Consider the following 26,773-nt stretch of genomic DNA (forward strand, 5'->3'; position numbering starts at 1 on the left):
TAATTCTATGCATCAAAATGAATCACAAAATAAAAATGAATAATGTTTAAATATTCACTTAAATGCGCCGTACGCGATTCCAGCCTTTTAATTTCATCCGCACGCGTCTCTCTGAAACCCCGCCCTCCTCAGACATGTCAGCCAACCCGATGTTATCAAACGCGCACACTCATAATGATTGACAGGCAGGGAGCGCTTGTGATTGGCTAAATTGCGCAGCCCGCCCTCTCTGATTGTTTACAACACTTAGGGCTGTAATAGAGACGTTTCGAGATATTTAAAGACCCATCTTTCAATAATGCCTAGGTACATTTTATGAGGCGTATTCCAAAACATCTTTTGCAGCAATTAAGTTAGCTGGAAATAGAAATTATTTATCCTTGTTCCTGTCGGGGCTGCTGCTGTTGTGCGCATGCGCAAGTGAGTTTGAAAGCCTTGTGGTTGCGCTTCAGAATGGCTGCGGATAGTTGTGTGCTGCTTGGTTTGGTGGAAGAATTCGTTTCGGGACAGGTTGATAGCAAGGCCACAGAAACCGCTACAGGTAGCTTATGCTTTTGTCATTCTCGTCTTAGCTATTCCTTGAAAGAAGCCTTGACTCTTAAACGATGCGCCCTGAAAGGCAGCGTGAACCCTGCATGTGTGTGTGATGCTGCCTTTCTGGCGTGACCTGAATGCTGTGAGCTAACCACCACATCCTGTATCACACACACGCACTGTGTGTCTGCTGACAGGGTCTGACCAGAGAGATCAAACCTTTGTTAGAATCGCACGGTACTCCGTTTTGTAATACATCCAAATCTGGAGTTGCCATTGAGTCTTTTTGTGTATCCGCGGTTGTATGCTTGCCTTACAATGCTAACAGTGTCCCATCAATATGAACCTGTCAGTGGACTCTGAACAGTGTTTTCCACTGTTACTTAAATGACCTTTACCTTTTGGTGTTTGTCTTGTGGTCACTAAGATTTTCTTTCCATTGATCATGTGTTATTTTCTCTTTAAGGTGTCAAGACTGGACAGTTCACAATACTTCAGTTGGTTGAGGCATTGGGGTAAAGTTTTGTATATCCTTCATTGAGAGTGCTAAGTTTGTTGTGTCACTTCCCTCCAGTCTGTAGTAGTTGAGACTATTTCTCTGTTAATCAAACTTTATTAAGAGTACTTCCAGTACTACACTACAAGTCAAAAATTTGGACACACTTGACTTGACATTTTTTGTCCCAATTTGGAATGCCCAGTTCCCACTACTTAGTAGGTCCTCATGGTGGTGCGGTTACTCACCTCAGTCCGGGTGATGTAGGACAAGTCTCAGTTGCCTCTGCTTCTGAGACCATTAATCTGTGCATCTTATCACGTGGCTCGCTGTGCATGACACTGCAGAGACTCACAGCATGTGGAGGATCATGCTACTCTCCGCGATCCACACACAACTTGCCACGCACCACATTGAAAGCGAGAACCACTAATTGTGACCATGAGGATGTTACCCCATATGACTTTACCCTCCCTAGCAACCGGGCCAGTTTGGTTGCTTAGGAGACCTGGCTGGAGTCACTCATCACTCCTTGGATTCAAACCCGCGACTCCAGGGTTTGAAGACATATATATATATATATATATATTAGACTGAAACGCTTAATTTGGTGAAAATGTACATATAAATCATTGTAATGGAGCCATGTCTCTGTCACCATCACTGTTTATAGAATATTTCACAATTATTAATACTAAATATTATAAAAAAAGACACATGACAATTGTGCCATGATCAGTGATGATCAAATATATAACATATACAAATGTTTATTATTTTACAGTGTTTGTATTGTAATACATTGTAGATGATTAGAGTACATGTTTTGTTTCCCATGTGTGTTTGTGTGAACTGGAAGCACAGACATTTCAAAATAAGAGCCTGCATTACATTTCAGGCTTATGTATAGTTAAAAGTCCCACTTTATGCACCAAATCTTCATTTTTGCTGGTTATTGTGATTTTGTTTTGTGCAATAAACACACAGCATGGATTTAACTAATTTTGTGCCTATCACGGTAAAGAAAGACCAAGATATATATAATTATTATTATATATATTTTTTTACATTTCAATAATTCTATTTTTAAAAGCGATTGACAGATTTATCGGTTAATGGCTTTTTCCACCAACTAATAAATTGGTATTGGCTAAAAAGTCATTGTTAACCTACTTAATCGCCTTTGATTCCTCCATACAGGTTGAGCCTGAACAGTTCCCAGCCTCATACCCGTGGCAGAGGAGTACAGCTCCTGTCTCAGGTCCTGCAGGAATGCTACAGCAGTCTGTCTGAGAGGGAAGGTGAAACTTTTCTGCCACATCATACTGTGTGTTATCATCATGAATATTTATTACATTTAAATCATGATGATTATTTAAGTCATTTAGTTTAGTATTCTTTTAAATACAGGATGCACATTTCCTTCATAACATACTGTAACAAATTTCAACAACAGTGCTTGACAAAACCTTTCGCCGCTTTTCTACCATCAGCCCAACGGTTTTGAGCATGGTGAGTTATGGTTCCAGTTGCAATTCCATTCGAGCACAGTTCAGTATGAGTACAAACCATTCATGTCCCAATTGAAATTGTCTCGAACATTTGGCTAAACATACTCCGGACAGAGAAATGTGCTGGTGGATTGACTTTAGTGGCATGGCGACTCACGATTGGTCACTTGCTCAGTCTATTCTAATCCTGATTTCGTGGTGCCGCACTTAAAAAAAAAAAAAGAAAGTTAAATGGGGTCGACACACCTGGATTGGTACAGAATGTTACGGTTCCACAAGGAAAACCTTTCGGCCAGATGGTGGAAAGCGCTTTGTCATAATAGATGGTCAGTGTGTTTACAAAGACAATTGTGACATAGGCCTACAGTATCTCACATGCATGTGTTGTTTGCAGTGGAGGTCCTAATAGCTTTCTATGAAAACAGACTAAAGGATCACTTTGTGATCACACCACATGTACTTCAGGGGCTCAAGGCTTTGGTAAGTACTTCTTGATTTAGATGAGTGTGTAATTGATGATGTATTAATGTATGTTATGGTCAATCACTGCAGTCATCATAACCTCAGTAAGCCCTGTAACAAGGGGCAATGTAACCATGCACATTTGACATTTAATCATTTAGCTGGCGCTTTTAACCCAAAGCATATTACAAATTAGGAATACAACAGAAGTTATTCATCCTAAAGAGGCAGTAATAAGAGAAGTGCTGTAATACAAAGTTGCAAATTGCTCAGAGAAGCACACAGAGAGAGAAAGGTGATTTGTTTTTGTTTTTTTAAGAATAAAGAAGACCATACTGCCTTAGTAGGATTGGGTCAAGTGTTTGCAAAAGAGGTGCCAACGTAACCATGCCTTTATATGGAATGGTTTAATAGAAGCCACGGTGTAGAACAGCATGGCAAGTGAAATTAATTTCAAATCTTCTCATTTCTTGTTTCAATGTCGTGCACCACTTTTTAGACAAAATGCTCGGTTCTGCCCCCTGGTTCAGCTGTGTCCATTTTGAGGTCCATTTTCCAAGATGTTCACGTTCAGGTGAATACTTCAGTTTTAATCTGTTATGTTCCATCGAGAAGATGTGCTTGCTAAATGACAATTTCGCCTATTTATTCTAATTTTTTTTTTTGCAACAGTCTTTGATGCTGGCTGATCGATCATGTGTGTACAACATTCTTATAAACCTAATGGAGTCTAGAGAGGAGGGTAAGGGAGGAGCAGTTTTCCTTTTCAGACCTTTATATTTCCTGTCCTAGCTGTTTTGTCATCAGATATGATATCTGAGCACTATTCAGATGTCGTGATACATCTTCTATTCCACAGAGCTGAAGGGTCTGGGTGCAGACTTTGTGTTTGGATTTGTGCAGTCAGTCGATGGAGAACGAGATCCACGAAACCTCTTGCTGGCATTCCAAGTGGCCAGGAACATCATTCTCAGAGGTTATGATCTAGGTTAGTGTGCACTTGGAATTGCAAATACAATGAAAGTTATAGAATTGGTTCACATAAAAATGATAATTCTGCCATCATGTACTCACCCTTGTGTCTTTCTAAACCCACCCAATCAGAGAAATTTAGAAAAAATTATTAGTCATTTTTTCCATGCATTTACAATGAGGGAAACAGACTTACATTTGGTCTGTTCCTCACATAAATATATCGTATGGCTTCAGAAGACTTGGAATATAGTGAGTCGTATGGTCTACTTTTATTATAATTTTATGGTGCACTTGCATCCTTTTTGAAGCTTTAAAAGTTCCTGTCACCATTTATTTTTAATGCATGGAAGCAAACAACCAGAACATTCTTTACAGTGCTCCACGGAAGAAAGTCATATGGGTAGGACTGAGTAAAAATACTGCTTTTCTGATGCATCGCAATCTTCATTTGAACAATCTCTATATACCGTAGATTCTTAAATCCAAAGATCAGGCCCTATAATTCAAGTAAATCACTCACATGTGTGACCAAATTTCATGCTATGCAACTTAAAATGTTTGTGATTAGCCGCTGCCTGGTAAATATTCCGATTTTATTCACCAGTAATTGAGTTTTGTACACACGCGTGTACGGTGTATTTTGGCTTCGCTATACACAATGCATAATTTTCATTTATTTAAATCGACTAAATATTGTTCACAAGGCTCTAGACTTCCATTTAAGGGTTAAACTTCTGGCACACAGAGTCATGTGACGCAACCGAATGGCGTAGTTTTCCGTGAAGCGCTTCTGTAGGTGTGCAGAGCAAACAAAAGTGCCTCTGGTAAGAAACCTCTAAGTTTTTAATTGAAACCTGTTTGGGTGTAAAGTGTAGCATCTCTAGTTTAAACAATCCATACATGTTTGAGGTGTCAGCAGGCTGATAAACATGATGTCCACGTCTGTGGATTTTGGGACATTATTCCCTCAAAGTTGAAAAACCCAACGTGTTGGTTATTTTAAATAACTTTCAACATTAACACATCTGTGGGTAATTTTGCTTAATTTTAATATAAGTTTTGTTATGTTTTATTTTGGTATCACTGTACAATATGTTTCTATTCATTAAAAATGGTAAATGCATTCATATATATTTAATATGCATATTCACGTTGCGAATCAATGGGTTCATCCAAAAGATGACACGTTTTGAATTTAGAGGCTTTTTATGGAGTTAGGATGAAAATAATGTGCATTTTGAACTTTTCTGAGACCAGTGCAGACAGACACACTGGAGGTAAGTCATTCACTAAATAGGGAGCAAGGGAGCATCCTATAGCTAACTGAATTCACTCTTAAAATCTAACCAAATGTTCAGTGTCAGGCTGCAGATGATGTTTGGACCGCTCAACATGTTTGGCAGACATGGGAATATGACAGTCAGTACATAGATTCAGAATTTTATAATGCAACATTTTATTTTAACATGGATGGCAGTGATTTGATGATGCTGGCCATTACTTTTAATAAGAATTATTTATTCAGCTTTACAGAAAATTGGCTGTTATGTCTATAACGTCTAAAAAAATGAATAACCAACACTCTTGAAAACATTGACTTTCAGTCGGACTTTCAAAAGTTATTTAAAATATCACAACATAGATCCGCTGTCCACATATGTGGGCATCAGTTTTTAGGAAGAAAAAAAAATTCTTGATTGTTTATTAGGTCATACTAGTTACAAATCAAAAAGGGAAATAGAAAATGTATATAGCAGTCACATTCAGGTCTCGGGAGGTTAAAGTGGCAAAGAAGTCATTAGCACTGAGATCCTTTCACTGCATTTTGAGAGTAAAAGTTTGGTTTGACGAGATACACGCAATCTGTCATTCAATAATGTTTTTAATACCTTTCTGTTCTTTACACTCTGTTGTTGATTTAAAAACAAAAAAAATTTTTACATTTCATTCTAATCGCACACAAATGCGCTAAAGAAAGCATGCACATCCTCTAGTTATATGCACTCACTGACTGATACCGGTAGTCTTAAAGAGACAGTACCACGTGTTCTACATATCAATGTAAATACTTGTAAATAATACAAATTATGCAAGTAAAAATAAACATGTAAAATATATATTCAGCATAATATATTAAACATATTAAGGCATTCATTGATAAAATAAACTGAATTTAATCACTTCTCAAAAGCTAAAACGTGACCAATATGATGAAAAACTAATGATAAAATAAAATTTGTAAAATTATTATTTTTGAATTATACATTGAATGTATCTTTTATAATTTAGAACATTAGCTGAGATAACTTTTTTTTCATAAGCAAGCAAAATAGACATTGTAATAGAAAAAATACCCATATGAATCAATGCCGAATCAAATCGAGAGCTTTTGAATTACAATCAAATCGGGAAATCTCTATCTGCCCTACATACGGGAACGACAAGAGTGTGATTAAATGATTACTGAATTTTTATTTTTTGTGTATGCTGATCCATTTAGTAATTTGTGATAAAATACACGTGAACTGAAATTTCTTCAATTAATTATTTAAGTGTCTCCTTTTTTCTCAGGGAAATTCGTTGAGGAATTCTTTGAAGTGACGTCCTGTTATTTCCCCATAGACTTTAGCCCTGTAAGTGCTTATTTCTAAGATGTTTGCATTTGACCAGATTCTTCCGCCAGTGTTCATATCATTTAGGCTACATGTTATCCGTAGCACAGATTGAAGATGACTTCTGATGAGAATGTATAATATTCTAAAGATAAGCAAACGTAGTATCTTGAAGATATAAATAACTGCACTTCTAACCATATGCCCCGATTTCTGTTTGTGGTCAGCCACCCAATGATCCTCATAGGATCACACAGGAAGAGCTTGTTCTGTCTCTACAGGCTGTTCTTACAGGGACGCCTCTGTTTGCTGAGGTATGACCCTTACTCTGGATAGGTGACCTAAACTTAAATCAGTCTCTAAAGGTTATTGACCTAAGTAGTGCTCTCTTTGGCATTATGCGGAACGGCTGTGAGCGTCAGTAAACTGGCAATTGTTTACATGTGCAATTGCTTACATGTATTCTAATTTTGTGTTTTGTATCCTCTCTTTTGGACAGTTTCTGTTACCGTTGATCATCGAGAAACTGGACTCAGATGTTCAGAGTGCCAAAGTGGACTCCCTGCAGACTCTGGTACAGCTGCTAGATTACTGTTCTATCAGTATTTCCCAACTCTGTTCATTGATCCGCCCAACAGTTCATATTTAGGAGACATCCAAAATGTGTACTGTGAATGTCAGCGCCATGACAGAGTAGGGAAACGCTGCTCTAAATCATGCAAATATTATTTAAACGTGCTGCTATTAAATGAGTACGCTTGGCGGGGAAAATAATTTCTAAAGTTGCTCTGCCTAAATAGTGTTGCAACATTTGTTTACTTTATAAAAAGAAAAGTTTCCACTATTCCTCTTGTGCTCTAGGCTGCCTGTGGACCGATATATAGCCATAAAGAGCTGGCAGAATTCCTTTCAGGCCTTTGGAGCTCAATACGGAGGGAGGTAAGTACAACAATGTTAAACGATGGCCGCAGGAACCAACGGATGCTTTGCTTATATTCGTGTTCGTCACATTTCACAGCTTTTCATGCCTAGAATTGAGATTCAAATACCTTTAAATGTAAGCAAAGAGGATACAAGTAGGCAAGCAATGCACTTAGACAAGATCAGCATGGCAGAGTTGGACCAGATACTCTATGAAATTACTCAAATGTTGATTTATGTGCTTTGCCAAAGCATTGCAATGTTTGTATTATTTAAAGGGATCGTTCTCCCAAAAATGGAAATTCTCATCATTTATTCACCCTCAAGCCATCCCAGATATGTATGGCTTTCTTTCTTCTGTGGAACACAATGATCAGTTCTGTTGATCCATTCAATGCAAATGAATGGTAGCCAGAACTTTGAAGCGCAAAAAAGCATAAAAGTAATCCATTTGACTTCAGTGAATAAATCCATGTCTTCAGAAACAATATGTAGGTTTGGGTGAGAAACAGATCAATATTTGAGTCCTTTTTAATATAAATGTTCACTTCCACAGTTGTCTTTTGTTTTTGGCGAGTTGCTTCTATGTGCATATTGCCACCTACTGGGCAGTGAGGAGAATTTATTGTAAAAAAGGAATTACACTGATCTATTTCTCACCCACACCTATAATATTTCTTCTGAAGACATGGATTTAACCCCTGGAGTCAAAGAAATTTGAAAAACATTAAAAGTATTTAAATGGCATAAGTAAAAGCATTAACTTTGGCAATCAGTAATTACCAAGATAACAACCAAATCAAAACCAGGAAACACTGCAAAAAATAAAATAAAAATAAAACAAATTATCGAGAGAAAATGAATTAAAAATGTAATGAAAATAAAAACTAAATAAACGAATAACTTTGTTGCGCTCTGACACATTTCCGAACTCAACACGTGAAATTGAGCTTTAGTAGCTTGAAGCGTCTGCATTTACATGCTTAGTAGAGTTTATTTCTGGCTTTATGGTGTGCTACACAGTACAGTATGTTTAATCTTAATGTCCATATCTTATGTGTAGGTGTTCCAGACAGCCAGTGAGAGGGTGGAATCAGCTGGCCTCTCCGCTCTCAGCGCGATCACATCCTGTCTTTCCCGTTCTGTGCTCAGTTCAGACTCTGAGGATTCCTTGCAGGTGTTTCTAGACCTCGTTCTCAAAGGTAAAAAGTCTTCTCATGAGTTCTAGATGCTGCTGTATTGTTTGCCAGTGACCTAACTGGCGAATGGTGGAGGGATTTATTTCAAAGAAGTTTAGTTGTTCTCTTAGTAGTTGCATGAATTATATGCAAGAGTGATTCATAATGGACAGCCTCCAGCCAAATAGTTGATCACACAAAATTGATTATGAATGTGCGCATCTTTCCATGAATATTACTGTCAGTCTATATAAGTATTAGTATCAGTATTAGTGCTGCCCAGGCTTGTTTTATCTGTCACACCTGGTGTGTGTTTTATACGCCCAGACTGTCAGCACCATCTTTGCGAGCCAGACCTCAAGCTAGTGTGGCCCAGTGCCAAACTCCTGCAGGCTGCCGCCGGTGCTTCATATAGGGCGAGTCTGATAGTGACTGCTGCTGTCATACCAGCACTACTGGAGCAGTATAACAACAGAACACAGGTAAACACAGCTGCTACAAAACTGCTTGTATATGTGACCCAAAAATGTTATTCTGTCATCATTTCCTCACCCTAATGTCGCTCCAAACCCATATGATTTTTTTTTCTTTAATCTCCGTAAGTTTTATATATTTTTTTATTATGGGGACTGGGGCACCATAAGTGAAAAAAAGCACCATAAAAGAGTCATCCTTATGACTCATGCTCTTTTCCAAGTCTATATCTGTAAACGTGCCATAATTTAATTAAAGGGAGAGTAAATGAGAGCTACAGTGGAAGGAAAGATTTACATATATGGAATGTAGAGCAGAAGCCAACTACTTTTTATGGTGCTTTCTCTGTCATCTTTGGACCTTGACAACCCCTGTACCCATTATGAAAAAGAGCGCTCCATTCACTCTGCGTAATATCTCATTTGTGGCACTTTTCCACTCCACGTTTTGGTATGACTCTGCTCACTTTACTTTTCGGAGTTTGCTTTTCCACTGCAGTTTAGTGCCGACTCAACGTGGGTGGGGTTATAGGCTTATCGTCATAGTTGCGCCGCCTCTACTGCCATGACATCATCTTAAACGTGACAAAAACATTACTGAACATAAACAATAACATGTATTCAGACACTACAGTGCATCTGGAAAGTATTCTAAGTGCTTCACTTTTTCCACATTTTGTAATGTTACAGCCTTATTCCAAAATGGATTAAATTCATTATTTTCCTCAAAATTCTACAAACAATACCCCATAATGACAATGTGAAATAAGTTTGTTTGAAATCTTTGCAGATGTATTAAACATTTTTTATTTTTTTTAAATCTCATGTACACAAGTATTCACAGCCTTTGCTCAATACTTTGTTGAAGCACCTTTGGCAGCAATTACTGTGTACATACAGTCTGTTTGTGTATGATACTGCAAGGTTGGCACACCTATTTTTGGGCAGTTTCTCCCATTCTTCTTTGCGGGACCTCTCAAGCTCCATCAGGTTGGATGGGGAGCGTCAGTGAACAGCCATTTTCAAATCTCTCCAGAGATGTTCAATCAGGTTCAAGTCTGGGCTCTGGCTGGGCCACTCAAGGACATTCACAGAGTTGTCCCGTAGCCACTCCTTTGTTATCTTGGCTGTGTGCTTAGGGTCGTTGTCCTGTTGGAACATCCAGAGCACTCTGGAACAGGTTTTCATCAAGGATGTCTCTGTACATTGCTGCATTCATCTTTCCCTCGATCCTGACTAGTCTGCTAGTTCCTGCCGCTGAAAAACATCCCCACAGCATGATGCTGCCACCACCATGCTTCACTGTAGGGATGGTATTGGCCAGGTGATGAGGTTTCCTCCAGACATGATGCTTACCATTCAGACCAAAGAGTTCAATATTTGTTTCATCAGACCAGAGAATTTTGTTTGTCATGGTCTGAGAGTCCTTCAGGTACCTTTTGGCAAACTCCAGGTGGGCTGTTATGTGCCTTTTACTGAGGAGTGGCTTCCGTCTGGCCCCTCTACCATACAGGCCTGATTGGTGGAGTGCTGCAAAGATGGTTGTTCTTCAGGAAGGTTCTCCTCTCTCCACAGAGAAACGCTGGAGAAACGCTGGAGCTCTGTCAAGAGTGACCATCAGATTCTTGGTCACCTCCCTGACAAAGGCCCTTCTCCCCCGATCGCTCGGTTTGGCTGGGCATTCAGCTCTAGGAAGAGTCCTGGTGGTTCCAAACTTCCATTTACGTATGATGGAGGCCACTGTGCTCATTGGGACCTTCAGTGCTGCAGAAATTTTTCTGTACCCTTCCCCAGATCTGTGCCTCGATACAATCCTGTCTCAGAGGTCTACAGACAATTCCTTGGATTTCATGGCTTGGTTTGTGCTCTGACATGCACTGTTAACTTTAGGACCTTATATAGACAGGTGTGTGCCTTTCCTTTTATTGCATAAGATTATCAGTGGAAACAGGATCCACCTGAGCTCAATTTTGAGTGTCATGACAAAGGCTGTGAATACTTATGCACATGTGATTTTAAAAAAAAATGTTTTTATTAAATTTGCCAAGATTTCAAAAAAACTTTCAAGTTGTCATTATGGGGTATTGTTTGTAGAATTTTGAGGAAAATAATGATTTTAATCCTTTTTGGAATAAGGCTTTAACATAACAAAATGTGGAAAAAGTGAAGAGCTGTGAATACTTTCCGGATGCACTGTATATGATAGGTGTGGGTGACAAACAGATCAATATTTAAAGGGGACATATTATGCAAAATTCACTTTTACGTGGTGTTTGAACATAAATGTGTATCAACACTGTCTCAGAACAAGCCGTTCACAGATTCTGTACAAAGTGACTTTGTACAGGCCCTGCCCATGACTGTTGACTGACACTGCCGATGGACATGTTTGTTTGTGTGTGTTTCGTTATAGCACATAACGAACATTGGTTATTTGATACATTTATTTACATTCTCAAAGTGGTTACTTCTGAGTCTCTCCCTCATCAGTGTCTGACTCCGGTTCAAACATATAGGGCTGAACACCACTATTTTTGCTGTCCACCCAAACGTTGGCATTTTCAACACGGTATAATAAATTATCTGTAGGGTATTTTGAACTGAAACTTCAGACACATTCTGGGGACACCAAAGGTTTAAATTACATCTTGTGAAAAGGGGCATAATAGGTGCCCTTTTAAGTCATTTTTTTTATCATAAATACTCCTCCCTGCCCAGTAGGGGGTTATATGCATTAAGAATGGGAATCACCAAAAACAGATCGTGAAAGTGAAGGGAAAATTACTTAAATATTGATCTGTTTCTCACCCACATGGTCACCTATCATATAAATGGATTTAACAACCAGAGTTCTGGGTGTTATATCCAGAATTTTGGCACCTTTCACTTGTATTATGAGGACCTACAGAGCTGAAATATTCTAAAAATCTTTGTGTTCAGCGGATGAAAAAGTCATATATATCTGGGATGGCATGAGGTAAATGATGAGAAAAATTTAATTTGTATCTTGTGCTTGAATCAATGCATAGATTAGGTTCAAAGCTTTGATTTGATGCTTATTTCTTAGTATTTAAATTAAAGAGTATTTAAGTAACCACAGTGCTGTGTTGTTTTTAAATGTACAATGTTATACAGTGTGCTCAGCGGCGCACCCTGCTGGAAGTTTTGCAGGGTTTCGTTCAGCCCACCCCCTTCAGCCGGCCTGCAGAGGGAGGTATGTGAGAAGAGCACATGCTCAAACATCTTTGAACACTTTTCCTCCAGGCCAGTTATGAATTGGTACAATTAGAGCTGATTGTTCTTTGTTTCACCTCTTGAAAGATTATATTAGTTTCAACAAGTCTAAATATATTGTCTATGTCTAAATCTCTTTAAAAAAACTACAATTCTAATTTAAAAAAGATAGTTTTGCAATGGACATTTAAAATATTTGATATGCAGTGTTGATGATATCTCTCTCTTTCACTTTCACTTGCATATACACACACAAAGAGGAGAGTGTATTGGTTGAGTTTCAGCCGACTTTGTGTATTGTGGTGTTCTCTGCGTTGGTGGAGTCTAGCGCTGGTCTCCAGGTTACAGCCACACGTGTGCTTACTGCACTGGGACAGCAACCTGGTGAGTGGATGCATAACAAAACCACAACACAGCATTATTTTCCATTAGCATATACTTTCCATAGCACACATTCTCCACACTCCAGTTGCTCTTTTGGCCTTATTATGAACACTAAATTAAAACATAGACTATTTTCATTAAGTTCAAATAGTGAAAGATGATATTTGCACCCATAATTAACCCTTGTGCGTCAATTAAAAAAAAGTTACTCTGAGGGTCCTTTGAAGACAAAACTGTTTGTCAAAAAATTGCCATAATAACATTATACACTCACCTAAAGGATTATTAGGAACACCTGTTCAATTTCTCATTAATGCAATAATCTAATCAACCAATCACATGGCAGTTTCTTCAATGCATTTAGGGGTGTGGTCCTGGTCAAGACAATCTCCTGAACTCCAAACTGAATGTCAGAATGGGAAAGAAAGGTGATTTAAGCAATTTTGAGCCTGGCATGGTTGTTGGTGCCAGACGGGCTGGTCTGAGTATTTCACAATCTGCTCAGTTACTGGGATTTTCATGCACAACCATTTCTAGGGTTTACAAAGAATGGTGTGAAAAGGGAAAAACATCCAGTATGCGGCAGTCCTGTGGGCTAAAAATGCCTTGTTGATGCTAGAGGTCAGAGGAGAATGGGCCGACTGATTCAAGCTGATAGAAGAGCAACTTTGCCTGAAATAACCACTCATTACAACCGAGGTATGCAGCAAAGCATTTGTGAAGCCACAACACGCACAACCTTGAGGCGGATGGGCTACAACAGCAGAAGACCCCACCGGGTACCACTCATCTCCACTACAAATAGGAAAAAGAGGCTACAATTTGCAAGAGCTCACCAAAATTGGACAGTTGAAGACTGGAAAAATGTTGCCTGGTCTGATGAGTCTCGATTTCTGTTGAGACATTCAGATGGTAGAGTCAGAATTTGGCGTAAACAGAATGAGAACATGGATCCATCATGCCTTGTTACCACTGTGCAGGCTGGTGGTGGTGGTGTAATGGTGTGGGGCATGTTTTCTTGGCACACTTTAGGCCCCTTAGTGCCAATTGGGCATCGTTTAAATGCCACGGCCTACCTGAGCATTGTTTCTGACCATGTCCATCCCTTTATGGCCACCATGTACCCATCCTCTGATGGCTACTTCCAGCAGGATAATGCACCATGTCACAAAGCTTGAATCATTTCAAATTGGTTTCTTGAACATGACAATGAGTTCACTGTACTAAAATGGCCCCCACAGTCACCAGATCTCAACCCAATAGAGCATCTTTGGGATGTGGTGGAACGGGAGCTTCGTGCCCTGGATGTGCATCCCACAAATCTCCATCAACTGCAAGATGCTATCCTATCAATATGGGCCAACATTTCTAAAGAATGCTTTCAGCACCTTGTTGAATCAATGCCATGTAGAATTAAGGCAGTTCTGAAGGCAAAAGGGGTCAAACACAGTATTAGTATGGTGTTCCTAATAATCCTTTAGGTGAGTGTATATTAAAATTATTTTCCACTTTCAATTAGTTAATCTTTTTAACCAACATCATTCCTGATCATAACTACCAAATATTCATTTATTTTCAGAATTTTAACCCTTTAAATTCCAGTTGTTTACATAATGCCACTTGTTTTTTATGAATTTTTTATTTTTATTTTGGGATTATCACAGACTGGGATAAATCAATTATTAGCAATGCATCAAAAATTTATAATTTTTTTGAGCAGTGTCAGATTGAAAAAACCTCAATTAGAGGACCAAAAACTACCATAAAAATATGATATATTAATATTATTTTCCACTCTAATCCTGATCATAACTACCACATATTCATTCATTTTGAAGATTTTAATCTTTTAAATGTCAGTTTGTTTACATAATGCCACTATTGTTTTTTCACACACACACAAAACACACTTTGACATCCTTACCAACACACCCACACAATTTTAGCTGCATCGTTTATTCAATTAGCCTGCAGTGCTCTATAATACAGAAAACAGGAAAAAAGCATTTATTTCCGCCATTATGAGAAACGAGATAAATTGCGCCATCTGGTGGCCATCATGATTTTATGCTTTAATGGCACTGGGATGAAATATTGCCGGTTTCAGTGGGGACATTTTTGTCCTTAATGTTCTGAGTGTAACTATTTTGTGTACACAGTGTATTATAGATGTATTATAGGAACTGAGGTTGAAATATCAAAATTCCCCTTTGGCACACACACCTTTGGCTAAATTTATGCCATGGGTATTAACGCAGTCAAAATAATTGATAAAACAAAAATGTCCCGAAGCTCACACAAAGGTTAAATTGCATACAGTATGGGGTAGAGGTGTTAAAATTCACTCATCTTACGGTTCGGTTCATGATTAATTAAGATTGATTGGTATTATTACTTTAAAGACATATGCTAAACAGTTCCTTTCCTTTAAAATGTAACAAAGTATTTTTCTAAAAAGTGCTAAATGGTCAAATCAGACATGACTTTGGACATTAGGATTATATTCCCCCATAGCATTATTATAATCTAATATTAAAATGACACTATCATTAAACCTCTGTAAACTTAAATTTTCTGTTGCGCAGTCAGAGCAGATCACTCTCACGCTTCAAACGGACATTCGGCCCCTCGTGCTGATAAGGTGCGTCTCTCTCCTGCTCCTTTTTGTCCCTGTATTACATTCACTTGCATGGTTTCAGTTTTCATAGTTTCCGCCAAACTCGTCATACAAAATCTGTGACTGCAAGTGTCCAGTCAAATTTTAGAGCTCCTTATCTACAATGAAGCGATTTCCATTTGGATGCCTGCATTACACAGGCTTAGGACATTGGGTATATTGGATAAAGAGACACTAAAATAAAAAAAATTATTAAAAAAAAGAGTCTCATATCCACAATGCACAGTCACATTTTTGAACGTATCGTGCCATTATAAACCATTACACCTATAGTATAGAGGCCATCACAACAGTATGTTTATTTAGAGTCCCACAGACACTCTACTCCAACCACTACCCCTAAACCTAACCCTAACCTTCCCTTACAAAATTAACCCATAGTATCACCAAAGTATTTTGTAGTAAAATAATAGAAACCACAAAATTAAACATGGTTACTAATGAACACCATATTACTGAAGAACACCATATTGCTGTAGTAACACCATGGCTAATTGCATTAAAGCTTTGGGCTTCCGCCAAACACATGGTTATTACAATATAACTACTGTATAGTAAAACTATTGTAAATTTTACCCAGATCAAAGATCTCTCTCAACTCCCAAACTATCACTGTGACCAAATCACTGCGAGAAAATCAACCTTTGTATTCAATTTGCATGCTGTCTATTACCACAGAAAATTTCAGTTTGTGAAAACAGAAAAATCACTTGCAATGCAAGTCTATGGTTTAAGGCAATGTACTGGAAAAACTTTATAATCCACACTGTGTCAAAAGTTTATCCACAAGACTAAGGGGCCGTTCACACCAAACATGTATCTGCATCCATCCGTTCTGTTTTTCAAAATAGTTTTTCTATGCAAACATGCGCTAGATGGACCAATTTGATGCGCTGCATCTCTTTTAAAAGCAGGTATTGAGACACCTGCTTTCTGTTATATTCATTGTACCACATCTAGATTTATTTAGTGCATGAACCCTCTTGAATGCCTTACACTAAAGTATCGGGGGTCATAATGTTGCCAGACTTTGTCACATTTTAAGTCCATTTAATATGTTGGTCAAGTTTTATTGCACCAAAAGCAAACTTCACCCTCTCTCTAATCCTAACGCTGTGTCCTAACCAGATGTGATGCAGTAAAATAAACATTTTTCTTTCTACACTAAACACAATAATGTTTTTATGATGTGGTGCAATCACACTCAGTCAGGAATAATGATTGTTATATTATAATTAGGAATAATAATGTTAATCCGTGTTGAATACTAAATGGGCTCTGATATGTAAATGTGAATGGTCATATGATAATGTACTCATGGTTGTGATGACACTTGTTTTGCACTTCACAGGCTTGTTAGCACAGACATATGTTGAGAAAGCTGTTGATCATTTGACCAGACTCATTCTTGAGGAAGAAGATGCTGAAGTGAGGTAGTCACACTTAAACGATCATCTGAAGTGTGCCATTTCTGTGCCACTAGTGTCACCAAACTGAATTGCAAGAATAATCACTGTTTTCAAACCGATTCCAGAAATATTCCCCAAGTTCCATTGGTTGTACAAACCCGCCCCAAACTCACACCATTGCTCGAACCAATGTTGCTATGACGGACTAGACGTGGTGCTTAAACAAACAATCAAAGCAATGTTTTAATAGTGCCACAGTATTCAATTGTTTTTGTAAAACCTGAGATAATTAACATTGAAATATTACACACACATCATCTTTAAACATTTGACCTACACTGAAATATCTGTGCCTCTCTGTTTCAGTTCAGCTGTGGTGGAGTGTTCAGGCTCTCTGGCTCATCTACATCCAAAAGCCTTCATCTCCAGGATGATTCCTCGACTAAAAGAACAGATCTTCTCAGGTTGGACTCTCCTATTGCCTACCAGGATAGATAACACACATACAACATTCATACCAGATTAATAGCTCATCACTTCATCAGTGCACACTTTGATATTGGAGCACTTTTCTTTACAGACCTAGCATCTAACGGCACTGTGCGCCAACGATGTGTGACAGCATTAGCACCCGTGTCATCTCAGCTCAGTGTGGTGCAGGAGAGCGCACCCATGCTGTTGGAGTTGCTGGCTTCATCCCACACAGGTATACTTTCATACATTCACAATAACCGTTTCATGAAAATGTAATGACTTTTTGCAAATTTCTGCTGATAAAATAAGCAATGCACCATGTTGCACTGATATATCTATGCGATAATTAATTAGAGGACATGCTTTATTACTGCAACCTCTTCAGCTGTAACCTTGATTGTCTTATTGCTTTTATAAAATGTTCACTGTTTAATTAAAGGGATAGTTCATCTAAAAATAAACATTCTCTCATTAATTCACCCACATACCATCCCAGATGTGTATGACTTTTTTTCTTCAGCAAAACACAAAGATTTCTTTAAATAATATTTCAGCGCTGATCCTCACAATGCAAGTGAATGTTGACCAGAACTCCAAAGGTCCAAAAAGGGCCTAACGGCAGCATAAAAGTAATCCATATGACTCCAATGGTTTAATCCATGTCTTCTGAAGTGATGTGATAGGTGTGGGTGAGAAACAGATCTATATTCAAGTCCTTTTTTAACTGTAAATCTACACTTTCACTTCCACATTCAGCCACATACTGGTTGGGGCTTGTCAAAGTTGGAGGTTTATAGTAATAAAGGACTTAAATATTGATCTGTTTCTCAACAACACTTATCATATCGCTTCTGAAGATATGGATTTAACCAGTGGAGTCGTATAGATTACTTCGGTTTCCTTTGTCATTTTTGGACCTTCTGAGTTCTGGTCCCATTCACTTGTATTGTATGGACCCACAGCTGAAATATTCTTCTATAAATCTTTGTGTTTTGCAGAAGGAAATTCATACACATCTGGGATGGTATGAGGGTGAGCAAATGATAAGGAATTTTCATTTTTGGGTTAACTATCCCTTTAAAATGTTGAAGACACACATTTTCGTTTATGACATTTTTTTATTAGGCAAATTCAATAAGTGTCATCCTTCTGCTAAGATATAGTCCCTGACATGTAAACTGCATTTAATGTTTGGCCTCTAGGGGTGCTGCACAGTGATATACACAGTAACAAGGTGAAGGCATCGTCCAGTGTTTGGCATCATGGCTGTTAATATATTGTGTATGTTATCATGGCTGGAACGCTGCATTGACCAATCAGCACTATCAGTTTTATAGTATGTGTTATATTAATATTGATCTTTCAGGTAGCTGTGGTTTCACTCTGGAGGAAGTGACATCTGTATGCATCAGTTTGCAGAGGATAGCAGAACATGCACGTGGCACTGAGGAGATAGGCCGATTCTTCCATGACATCATCATTCCACGCCTCTTAGGCCTGGCCTTGCAGGCAGCTCTGCAGAGTAATAACTCTTGTGACTTTGTCTAACTTTTTTTCTGGTGTATACAAGTGTTTTTGTACATTTTGTCTATGCTGTGTATTTAACTATTGCTTTATTCCACAGATCACAGTAGTCCACTAACAGATGAAGCAGTTCTGTCTGCTATAGTTCCTGTTATCAGCACAGCCTGTGCTGCGTTACAAACAGAGTGAGTCAAGAGGAAAGCATGCCACTTATGCCCCTTCCCATTAAACTCATCTAAACATTAAATGTAGATAAGTTGAGACAGACTTGTTGACATAATGAAAACACAAACATCCATCGTATCAAAAATAATCAAGAAAGCCCTGTGATATCAAGATTGAAACTGCACTCTTCTGTTGTAGATTAGCGTCCCACATGGCGGCCCAGGCTGTTAATCTTTTCCTGGATGGAGATATGTCCTTTCTGCCAGAAAATGCCTTCCCCTCACAAATCCAGTTGCTTCAGGTATGAGGAACTTTGTTGAGCTCAACTCCCAAGCCTAGTTTTACCATTGAACTCTAAAAATCTAAAGTGAAAGCATTTATGGACAAAAAATGCAATTAAAGTAAATTGTGATTCTAGGTGATTCTAACATTCTTTGGGAGAACTATCCCTTTCAATTTTGTTCAAATCTGTTATTTTTATGTTGGCTAGGAAAAGCCAAAATACTATTCTACTATTTTAGCTTATTCTTCTTCTGAGACTCCTCCTACAGCTCTTAAGCTACATCTACCAAACTTTGCACAGACAATTCAGACTGTTCTGACTTGGCGTGCCATGTCTTTTCTAAATGGTCGGGCCTACGGTTTCTGCACAGCGGAAGATCAAATATCAGAAAAATCCCATTCACTTACACTGACTGATTATTCAGATGAGCTAAGACTATTCAAACTCCAACTGTCATATTGTAAATGTAAACAAACCCACAGAAGACCTTTATGGGTGTAAGGCATTGATGAGTTTGCAGGTTAGTGTATGAAGCTTGTGTAACGGCGCAAGCCATGAGAAATGGCTATGTTTATTATCCACTTTGAATGAATTGGTTTTATACAAGCTGTAAACCCACAAAAAGACATAGGCTACTTGTAACTGAAAATACGTTATGTAGACTATATGAAAGATATACACAATATATAATCCAGTGATGGCTCGAGTAAATATTATATCCTTAAATGATTTGTTAAATTTAATGGAAGTCTATGCGAGTTGCGCTCCACGGCATGGCAGAAATTTGATCTGCCGGTTGAGTTGTATATGGGTGACGCCGACAGATGGCAAGTGGAGGCGGTGTGCGTACCTTAATAGAAAACAATCGTTTCAAATTTAATGATGCGCCATGCCCCAACCCACCCGTAGTCTCTCTCTCTCGCTCTCTTTTTTATCTGTCACTCTCTTTTGTCATCTCTTTATCTATTATTCTCTGTCCTTCTTTTTATCCTTCCATCCATACATCCATTATTCTTTCTTTCCTTTTTATCCTTCCATTCTTTTTTATCCCTCCATTATTCTCTTTCTTTCCTTTTATTTTCTTTTTATCCCTCCATTATTCCCTTTCTTTCCTTTTTATCCTTTATCCATTATTTTCTTTATCCTTCCATCCATTATTCTTTCTTTTTATCCTTCCATACATTATTCTCTCTCTTTCCTTCTTTCATCTATTATCCTCTTTCTTTCCTTTCTTCTTTCTCTTATCTATCTGTCATATAGCAACAACCCAGAGCACCCTAGCAACTCCCTAGTGATCACCCAGAACCCCCTAGCAACTGTCTCACAACCATATATTATCTGCTCTTGTTTTCCCACAGAGCCAAGCAGAGTCCAGGGGCCCATCTCAGTTGGTTTGTCTGCTGATGGCTTGTGTCTGCTCTCTTCCGCGCAGTGTAAGTTTAAAAAAGAGTCTCATTTAAGTCGTATTAATTTAAGGGATTTAGCTACCCACTTAATTACATAAACATCATAGCTATTGCAAATGATGACAGATTTTCATTTGATGGATTTACGTGGCAGGTGGACATTCCTGAGATTGACAGGCTTCTTGTCCAGTTGGAGGAACTGAGCTGTACGTGTCCACACTTGTTTTCTTACACCTTTGCAGCGAAATGCTTTGCTGGCTTGATCAACAAGAGGCCTGCAGGTACACAAACAATGAGATTATCTTCTTTTCACATCACATTGCCCTAAATGTTGTGCTACATTGCCTAATGGAAGACTCTTCTATCAATCTGCATCACTGGAAATAATGAATGAGTTATTTGAGCCCTGGAGTTTATTTACCTGATCTTCATAGTGATTTGTGAGAGTGAAATTGTGTGTGTGGTGTGTGCGTTCAGGTGAAGGTCTAGATGCGGTGCTGGAGAGAGTGTTGAAGAGGATCAGTGTTGAATTGGAGAATGTTTCATCTTCACAACGAACACAAGCATTCACACTGCTGCTCTGGGTAAAATACACTGTCAATACATTGGAGGACTTATGAGTAACTGTTTATATTTTCTTTTTGTAATTGGCTGTGTTTGTTAAGGTAAGCATTAGTATTACTGTTGCTAATATTTGTGGTTAGGGATTTCAACAAACCTCTGACCACCAGGATTAAACTTCACCATGTAATGCATTAATATTTTTAGAATTCAGACTGTTCATCTGTTGGATGATAAAATGGATGAGGAAAAAAAAAATCCTTTAGACTTGTATTGAAAGAGAGAGCCAAACTATGACTAGACAGCATAGAGACTTCTTTCCTACACATGTGGTTGGCTGCTCTTTTTCAAAGAGCAAATTGCTGATTTAATGCCTCTATATCTCTAATACAATTATGGCAAATGAGATGAACACAAAATTGCATTGAAGATGTAGTTTACACATTATTTACTCACTATTCCATTAAAACAAATTTAAAAACAGAAAATGCATTCTCTTATGCATGTAGATCTTGGAAGTAACACAAGTGGTAGCTGGGCCATTTACAAATAAGCTTGTCAGAGGTGATGAAAATGAGAAATCATAAAAAAAAAAATCTAATATAAAAATAGTCAAGTTTGTAGAAATGTAATCTTTGTGTCCAATTTAGTTTCATACATTTGTGAACAACATTTTATAGCATTTTCCCAAAAAAAAAAAAAAAAAAGGTTTAATTACTTTAAACCATCAAGGAAAAGGTATTCAAATATTTTCCTTGCTCCTTTCACATTTTCTTATTTTTCAAGGTTAAAAATATGTTTACAAATTTCATGAATTTGAGACCCACATATCAAGATGTTTTCTCAGGATTACGCAACATGACTTGAACAAAATTTCAAAATATTATATTTTTCCAATTAGCTTTACACTCTCTAAAGGAAGTCTAAAGGTCTCCTTTTTTCATGGTTTTTGTCAACATAAATAAAAAAGTGAACTTGCATGTTGATTACATGTGACTTTTAAAGGGATTCTCTCATCCTCACCCTCATGCCATCCCAGACTTCTACCTTCTGCTGAACACAAATTAAGATTTTCTGGAAAATATCTCAATCCATGTCTTCAGAAGTGATGTGATAGGTGTGGGCGAGAAACAGATCAATCTTTAAGTACTTTTTTACTATAAATGTCCATTTAAACTTCCACATTCTTCTTCTTTTATTTTTGGCAATTCACATTCTTTGTACATATTGCCATCTACTGGGCATGGAGGAGAATTTATAGAAAAAAATAAAACAGCAAATATTGTTCTGTTTCTCAGCCACACCTATAGTATCACTTCTGAAGATATGGATTTCTACACTGGAGTTATGGGTTACTTTTATGCTGCCTCTATTTTCTTTTTGGAGCTTCAAAGTTCTAGTCACTATTAACTTGCATTGTGAGGACCTACAGAGCTGAGATATGTTTTCTAAAAATCTTTGTGTTCAGCAGAAGAAAGTAAGTCATACACATCTGGGATGGCATGAGTTTGAGTATATTATGAATTTTTATTTTTGGGTGAACATTTCCTGTAAATTGGTGGACAACATTTAAAAACAATTAAACATATTTCAAAGCACAATTGTTAAACTGCTTATTTATTTTTAAGAAATATTAATAAAAGATTGCTCTGCACTACTCATGCCAACATTTCTTAAAAAATTAAGCTTTTAATGAGGCTTTCATTAATTTTCATTTGACTGTCTCTAGACAGTTACACCACATTACATTTTTTACTTTAAGATTAAATATCAAAATGACTTCGAACTCAGGAACTGAAAATATGTTCATCATAGGAGAGGGGTATTCAAGTAAATGTTTTGTTTGAATTGCATTTATTTTTTTATTTTTTTTCTATTTTTGAATAATTTAATAGATATGGACAAAAATCGAGGGTCACATTATTGACTGGTCAGTAATCTCAAAATGGCCAAATATTGTCTGATTTATCAATCTGACTGGTGTATCTCTCTAACCACTATTTTTACCATAAGTTTTGGACCTCATAATTACTGCTTTTCAACCTGAACTATACAAGTAATAGATCTAATTTGCTGTATAAACAATTACAACTCATTAGTACTGGAGTAACATTTGTTTGTGGTTTGGCTCTCTGACAAATGTAATTTTTGTGTAGGTGGCTAAGGCCCTCCTCTTACGGTACCATCCACTATCAACAGTCTTGACTGACAAGGTAAAAGCCTCTCTTTTATTCTCATATTGTTTGTTTGTTTCAGGGTTGTTTGTCATGTATGATCTCTTTTCTTCTCCTGTTTATTTCCAGCTCTTTGCTCTGTTAAGTGACCCAGAATTAGGATGTAAGGTGGCTGAAGGTTTCTGCGTTCTCATGAGTGATTCGCCAGACGTGCTTAATCGTAATTGCCACGCCGATGTGCGTATCATGTACCGACAAAGATTTTTCACTGAAAGTTCAACCAAACTTGTTCAAGGCTTCAACTCGGCAAATCAGGGTACCACCAGATTACCACTTCCTTTCTTAAAGGGATAGTTCACCCAAACATTTTCATTATCTCATTTTCTCGCCCTCATGCCATCTCAGATGTGTTTGACTTCTTTCTTCAGCAGAACTCAAACAAAGAATATAGAAGAATATCTCGGCTCAATAGGTCCATACAGACATAGGTCCAGCAATCTAATAGGTGTGATTGAGGGGAAGAAGAAAAACAAGATTTACAAGTGAAAGTTAAAGTGGAGATTTAGAGTAAAAAGGGACTTAAATTGTGATATAACATATTAGTTTCCTTTATGTGATTTTTGGAGCTACAAAGGTCTGATCACCATTTGTTCTGCTGAAGAAAGTCTGGGATGGCATGAGGGTCAATGATGAGAGAATTGTCATTTTTGGGTGAACTATCCCTTTAGTTATCAGTACAGCTGAGCTGCTTCATTCCTACATCTAAAAAATGTTTTTCCCCCACAGACAAGAAGTCGTGCTATTTGAAAGCCCTGTCCCACATTGTCAATAACCTTCCCAGACAAGTCCAGCTCACAGAGCTTCCTGCAGTGAGTGCTTTCAATTAAACATCCATTAAATGAGAGCACCAGATGCAGTGCTAATGTTTGTTGTGCTGTTCTGTGTTCAGTTGCTGCCGCTCCTGCTAGAAGCATTGTCGTGTCCGGATCAGGGGGTGCAGCTGTCTACTCTGTCCTGCCTGCAGCCAGTGTTGCTGGAGCCCCCACCGGCGCTCAACAACCAACTGGAGGCGCTATTTTCTCGCTTGTTGGCCCTCACTACCAGCCCTGCTATGGTACCTCTTTTAACAATTCATTGGAAAGAAAGTCTTCAGTTTGACTTCAAGCTGCAGTATTTGACAGGTTAATCTCTGTTCCTCTCTTTAGAAAGTGAGAATTGCATCTCTGCGCTGCATTAATGCTCTCTCCCGTCTGCCTGAACATATGGTAAGAGAGTCAAACTCATGATCAGCATCCCGGATGTGTATGACTTTCTTCTACAAAACACATATTATGATTTTTAGAAGAATATCTCAGCTTTGTAGGTCCATACAGTTTAAGTGAATTGTGGCCAGAACTTTTAAGCTCCAAAATATGACAAAGGCAGCTTAAAACTAATCCATTAAGACTCCAGATGTTAAATCCATGTATTCAGAAGTGATATGATAGGTGTGGGTGAGAATGAGATCAATATTTAAGTCCTACTCTAAATCTACTTTGAACATTCATGAGAGCAAATGACAGTAATTGTCAGATTTTGTTTTTATTTTTGTCTTTTTTGTCTCTTTCAGATCCTGCCATTCCGTGCCAGAGTGCTGAAAGCTCTTGATGTTCCTCTAGATGACAAGAAGAGGCTTGTGAGGAGGGAAGCTGTGGCTGCTCGAGGAGAATGGTGAGTTGGCCATCTTTTCACGTACAGTCACTTTTAAGGGAATAGTTCACACAAAAATTTTAATTCTGTCATAATTTACTCAATGTCATTTCCTTCCAAACCTTATGTCTTCCTGTCTTATGTGGAACACAAAAGATGTTCTTTACAATAGGAGAATATATTTTCAATATGATGGAAGTAGTGCCTCTCTTTAAGCTTAAAGGACCTCAAAGTACCATAAAAGATGTCCATGGGACTCGTGCCTCATATTCCAAGTCTTCTGAAGGCTTACAATAAGTTTAGGTAATAAACAACCCGAAGTTTGTCGTTTTTGCAACAGAGGTATTACAAGGGGGACGCAGAAGACTGACCCGTCCTCAAATCTCGTTCACTTTCACACATTCAACAAAAAATAGTTCAAAAACACATAAGAACCGATATGTGCAATTTCTTTTCCTCTGCCTTTTCTCCTGCATTGTTTAAACTTTCACCTGGCACAGCAGCATGTCCTGCAGCTCTTCACAGCCCAATGTGTTGATGTCAGGTGCGCCCATGTAAACAAGGTCATTCTTACGAAAGTTGTTCTTGTTTCAAAGGGAGGCGTGACCCGAAAAAATTGAGATCCACTGCCTTATTTGTTTGAATGAGCAGCTGGAAGCAGCTGGAAGTCCCCGGGGAATTGAAAAGTCTGCGTTCAGGATGCGCATAAGCTGTTTTGTGCCGCTCTGTATTGCAGCCTTTATTTCTTTAATAGTTTTGTACAGTAAGATGTAATCATTATTTAGCCTAATTATTTGTTAAATATGCATTAGTTTCCATGTCATTCATTAGTTAGCCTCCATATATCCCTCTGAAAAGCATCTGATCAGGGCCACATGAACATAATGGAGCCTAATTATACATTATTATCCTTAACACAGACTAGCCGTTCAAACACCTGACCGACTAGTGAATTATGAAAATTGCCAGTTTTGCACATTCCATATCCAAGCTAATGTCAACTTTCTTGTCTTCAGGTTTTTGATAGGTAGCCCTGGTGGAAGATGAGCAGATCAGTGATGGATCACCACTCACAGATTTTACTCCCCTAACCCCTTTTTATGATAAGGCTTCTGCTCTAAAAACACCATGTTTGGAGTTGGCCTGTTTGCACACAGCAATGGCTATGCAACCTGTGGGCTGCCGTGGACTTAAAAATGAACCCAAATGATGCACTGAGAGTGAACTTGCTCTTTTTTTAGACAGGCCCTTAACAAATGATGTTGGATTAGGATCCTTGAGTAAAACTATATGTATTGTGTGCCAGCGGTAACAATGCCATTAACATTTCAGACTGTGTGCCAGCGTGCTCTTACACGGCACATCTGATTCTGCTGACCTGTTTTGTACACCACCTCAGATTTCAATATAACCATGTGTTACTCTTATAGGAATGTTAGTTTGATGAAGAGCATAAAGATCGCAGTTATTTAATGTGCTATTAATATTACTGTCTCAGTCAGTATTTTCATTAGCCACAAGATTAACTAACCTAAAGGACTCTCTGACAAAAGCCAAGAATATAAAACAATATTTAAAATTTCTTTCAATAAAAACTTTTTGTAAACACATACATTGTGGTGAAACTTTGC

General features: G+C 38.0%; 1 protein-coding gene across 1 annotated transcript; it reads left to right on the forward strand.

The window, feature by feature from the left end:
- Positions 1–427: 427 nt before the first annotated feature.
- Positions 428–26,773, forward strand: LOC127633553 (MMS19 nucleotide excision repair protein homolog). The gene is made up of 31 exons (XM_052112735.1): positions 428–541; positions 1,001–1,049; positions 2,231–2,331; positions 2,936–3,021; positions 3,503–3,577; positions 3,676–3,745; positions 3,863–3,991; positions 6,550–6,611; positions 6,818–6,904; positions 7,090–7,164; positions 7,452–7,529; positions 8,575–8,713; positions 9,017–9,171; positions 12,298–12,376; positions 12,655–12,780; positions 16,809–16,890; positions 17,233–17,330; positions 17,447–17,572; positions 18,707–18,862; positions 18,965–19,049; positions 19,228–19,330; positions 20,671–20,745; positions 20,873–20,999; positions 21,196–21,302; positions 23,436–23,492; positions 23,583–23,769; positions 24,240–24,322; positions 24,403–24,567; positions 24,659–24,718; positions 25,063–25,163; positions 26,159–26,773. Exons 1-31 carry the CDS (start codon positions 454–456, stop codon positions 26,187–26,189), a joined length of 3,042 nt encoding a protein of 1,013 aa, XP_051968695.1. The 5' UTR covers positions 428–453; the 3' UTR covers positions 26,190–26,773.

This window comes from Xyrauchen texanus, chromosome 40 (assembly GCF_025860055.1).
Source record: "Xyrauchen texanus isolate HMW12.3.18 chromosome 40, RBS_HiC_50CHRs, whole genome shotgun sequence".
NCBI classification, from domain to species: Eukaryota; Metazoa; Chordata; class Actinopteri; order Cypriniformes; family Catostomidae; genus Xyrauchen; species Xyrauchen texanus.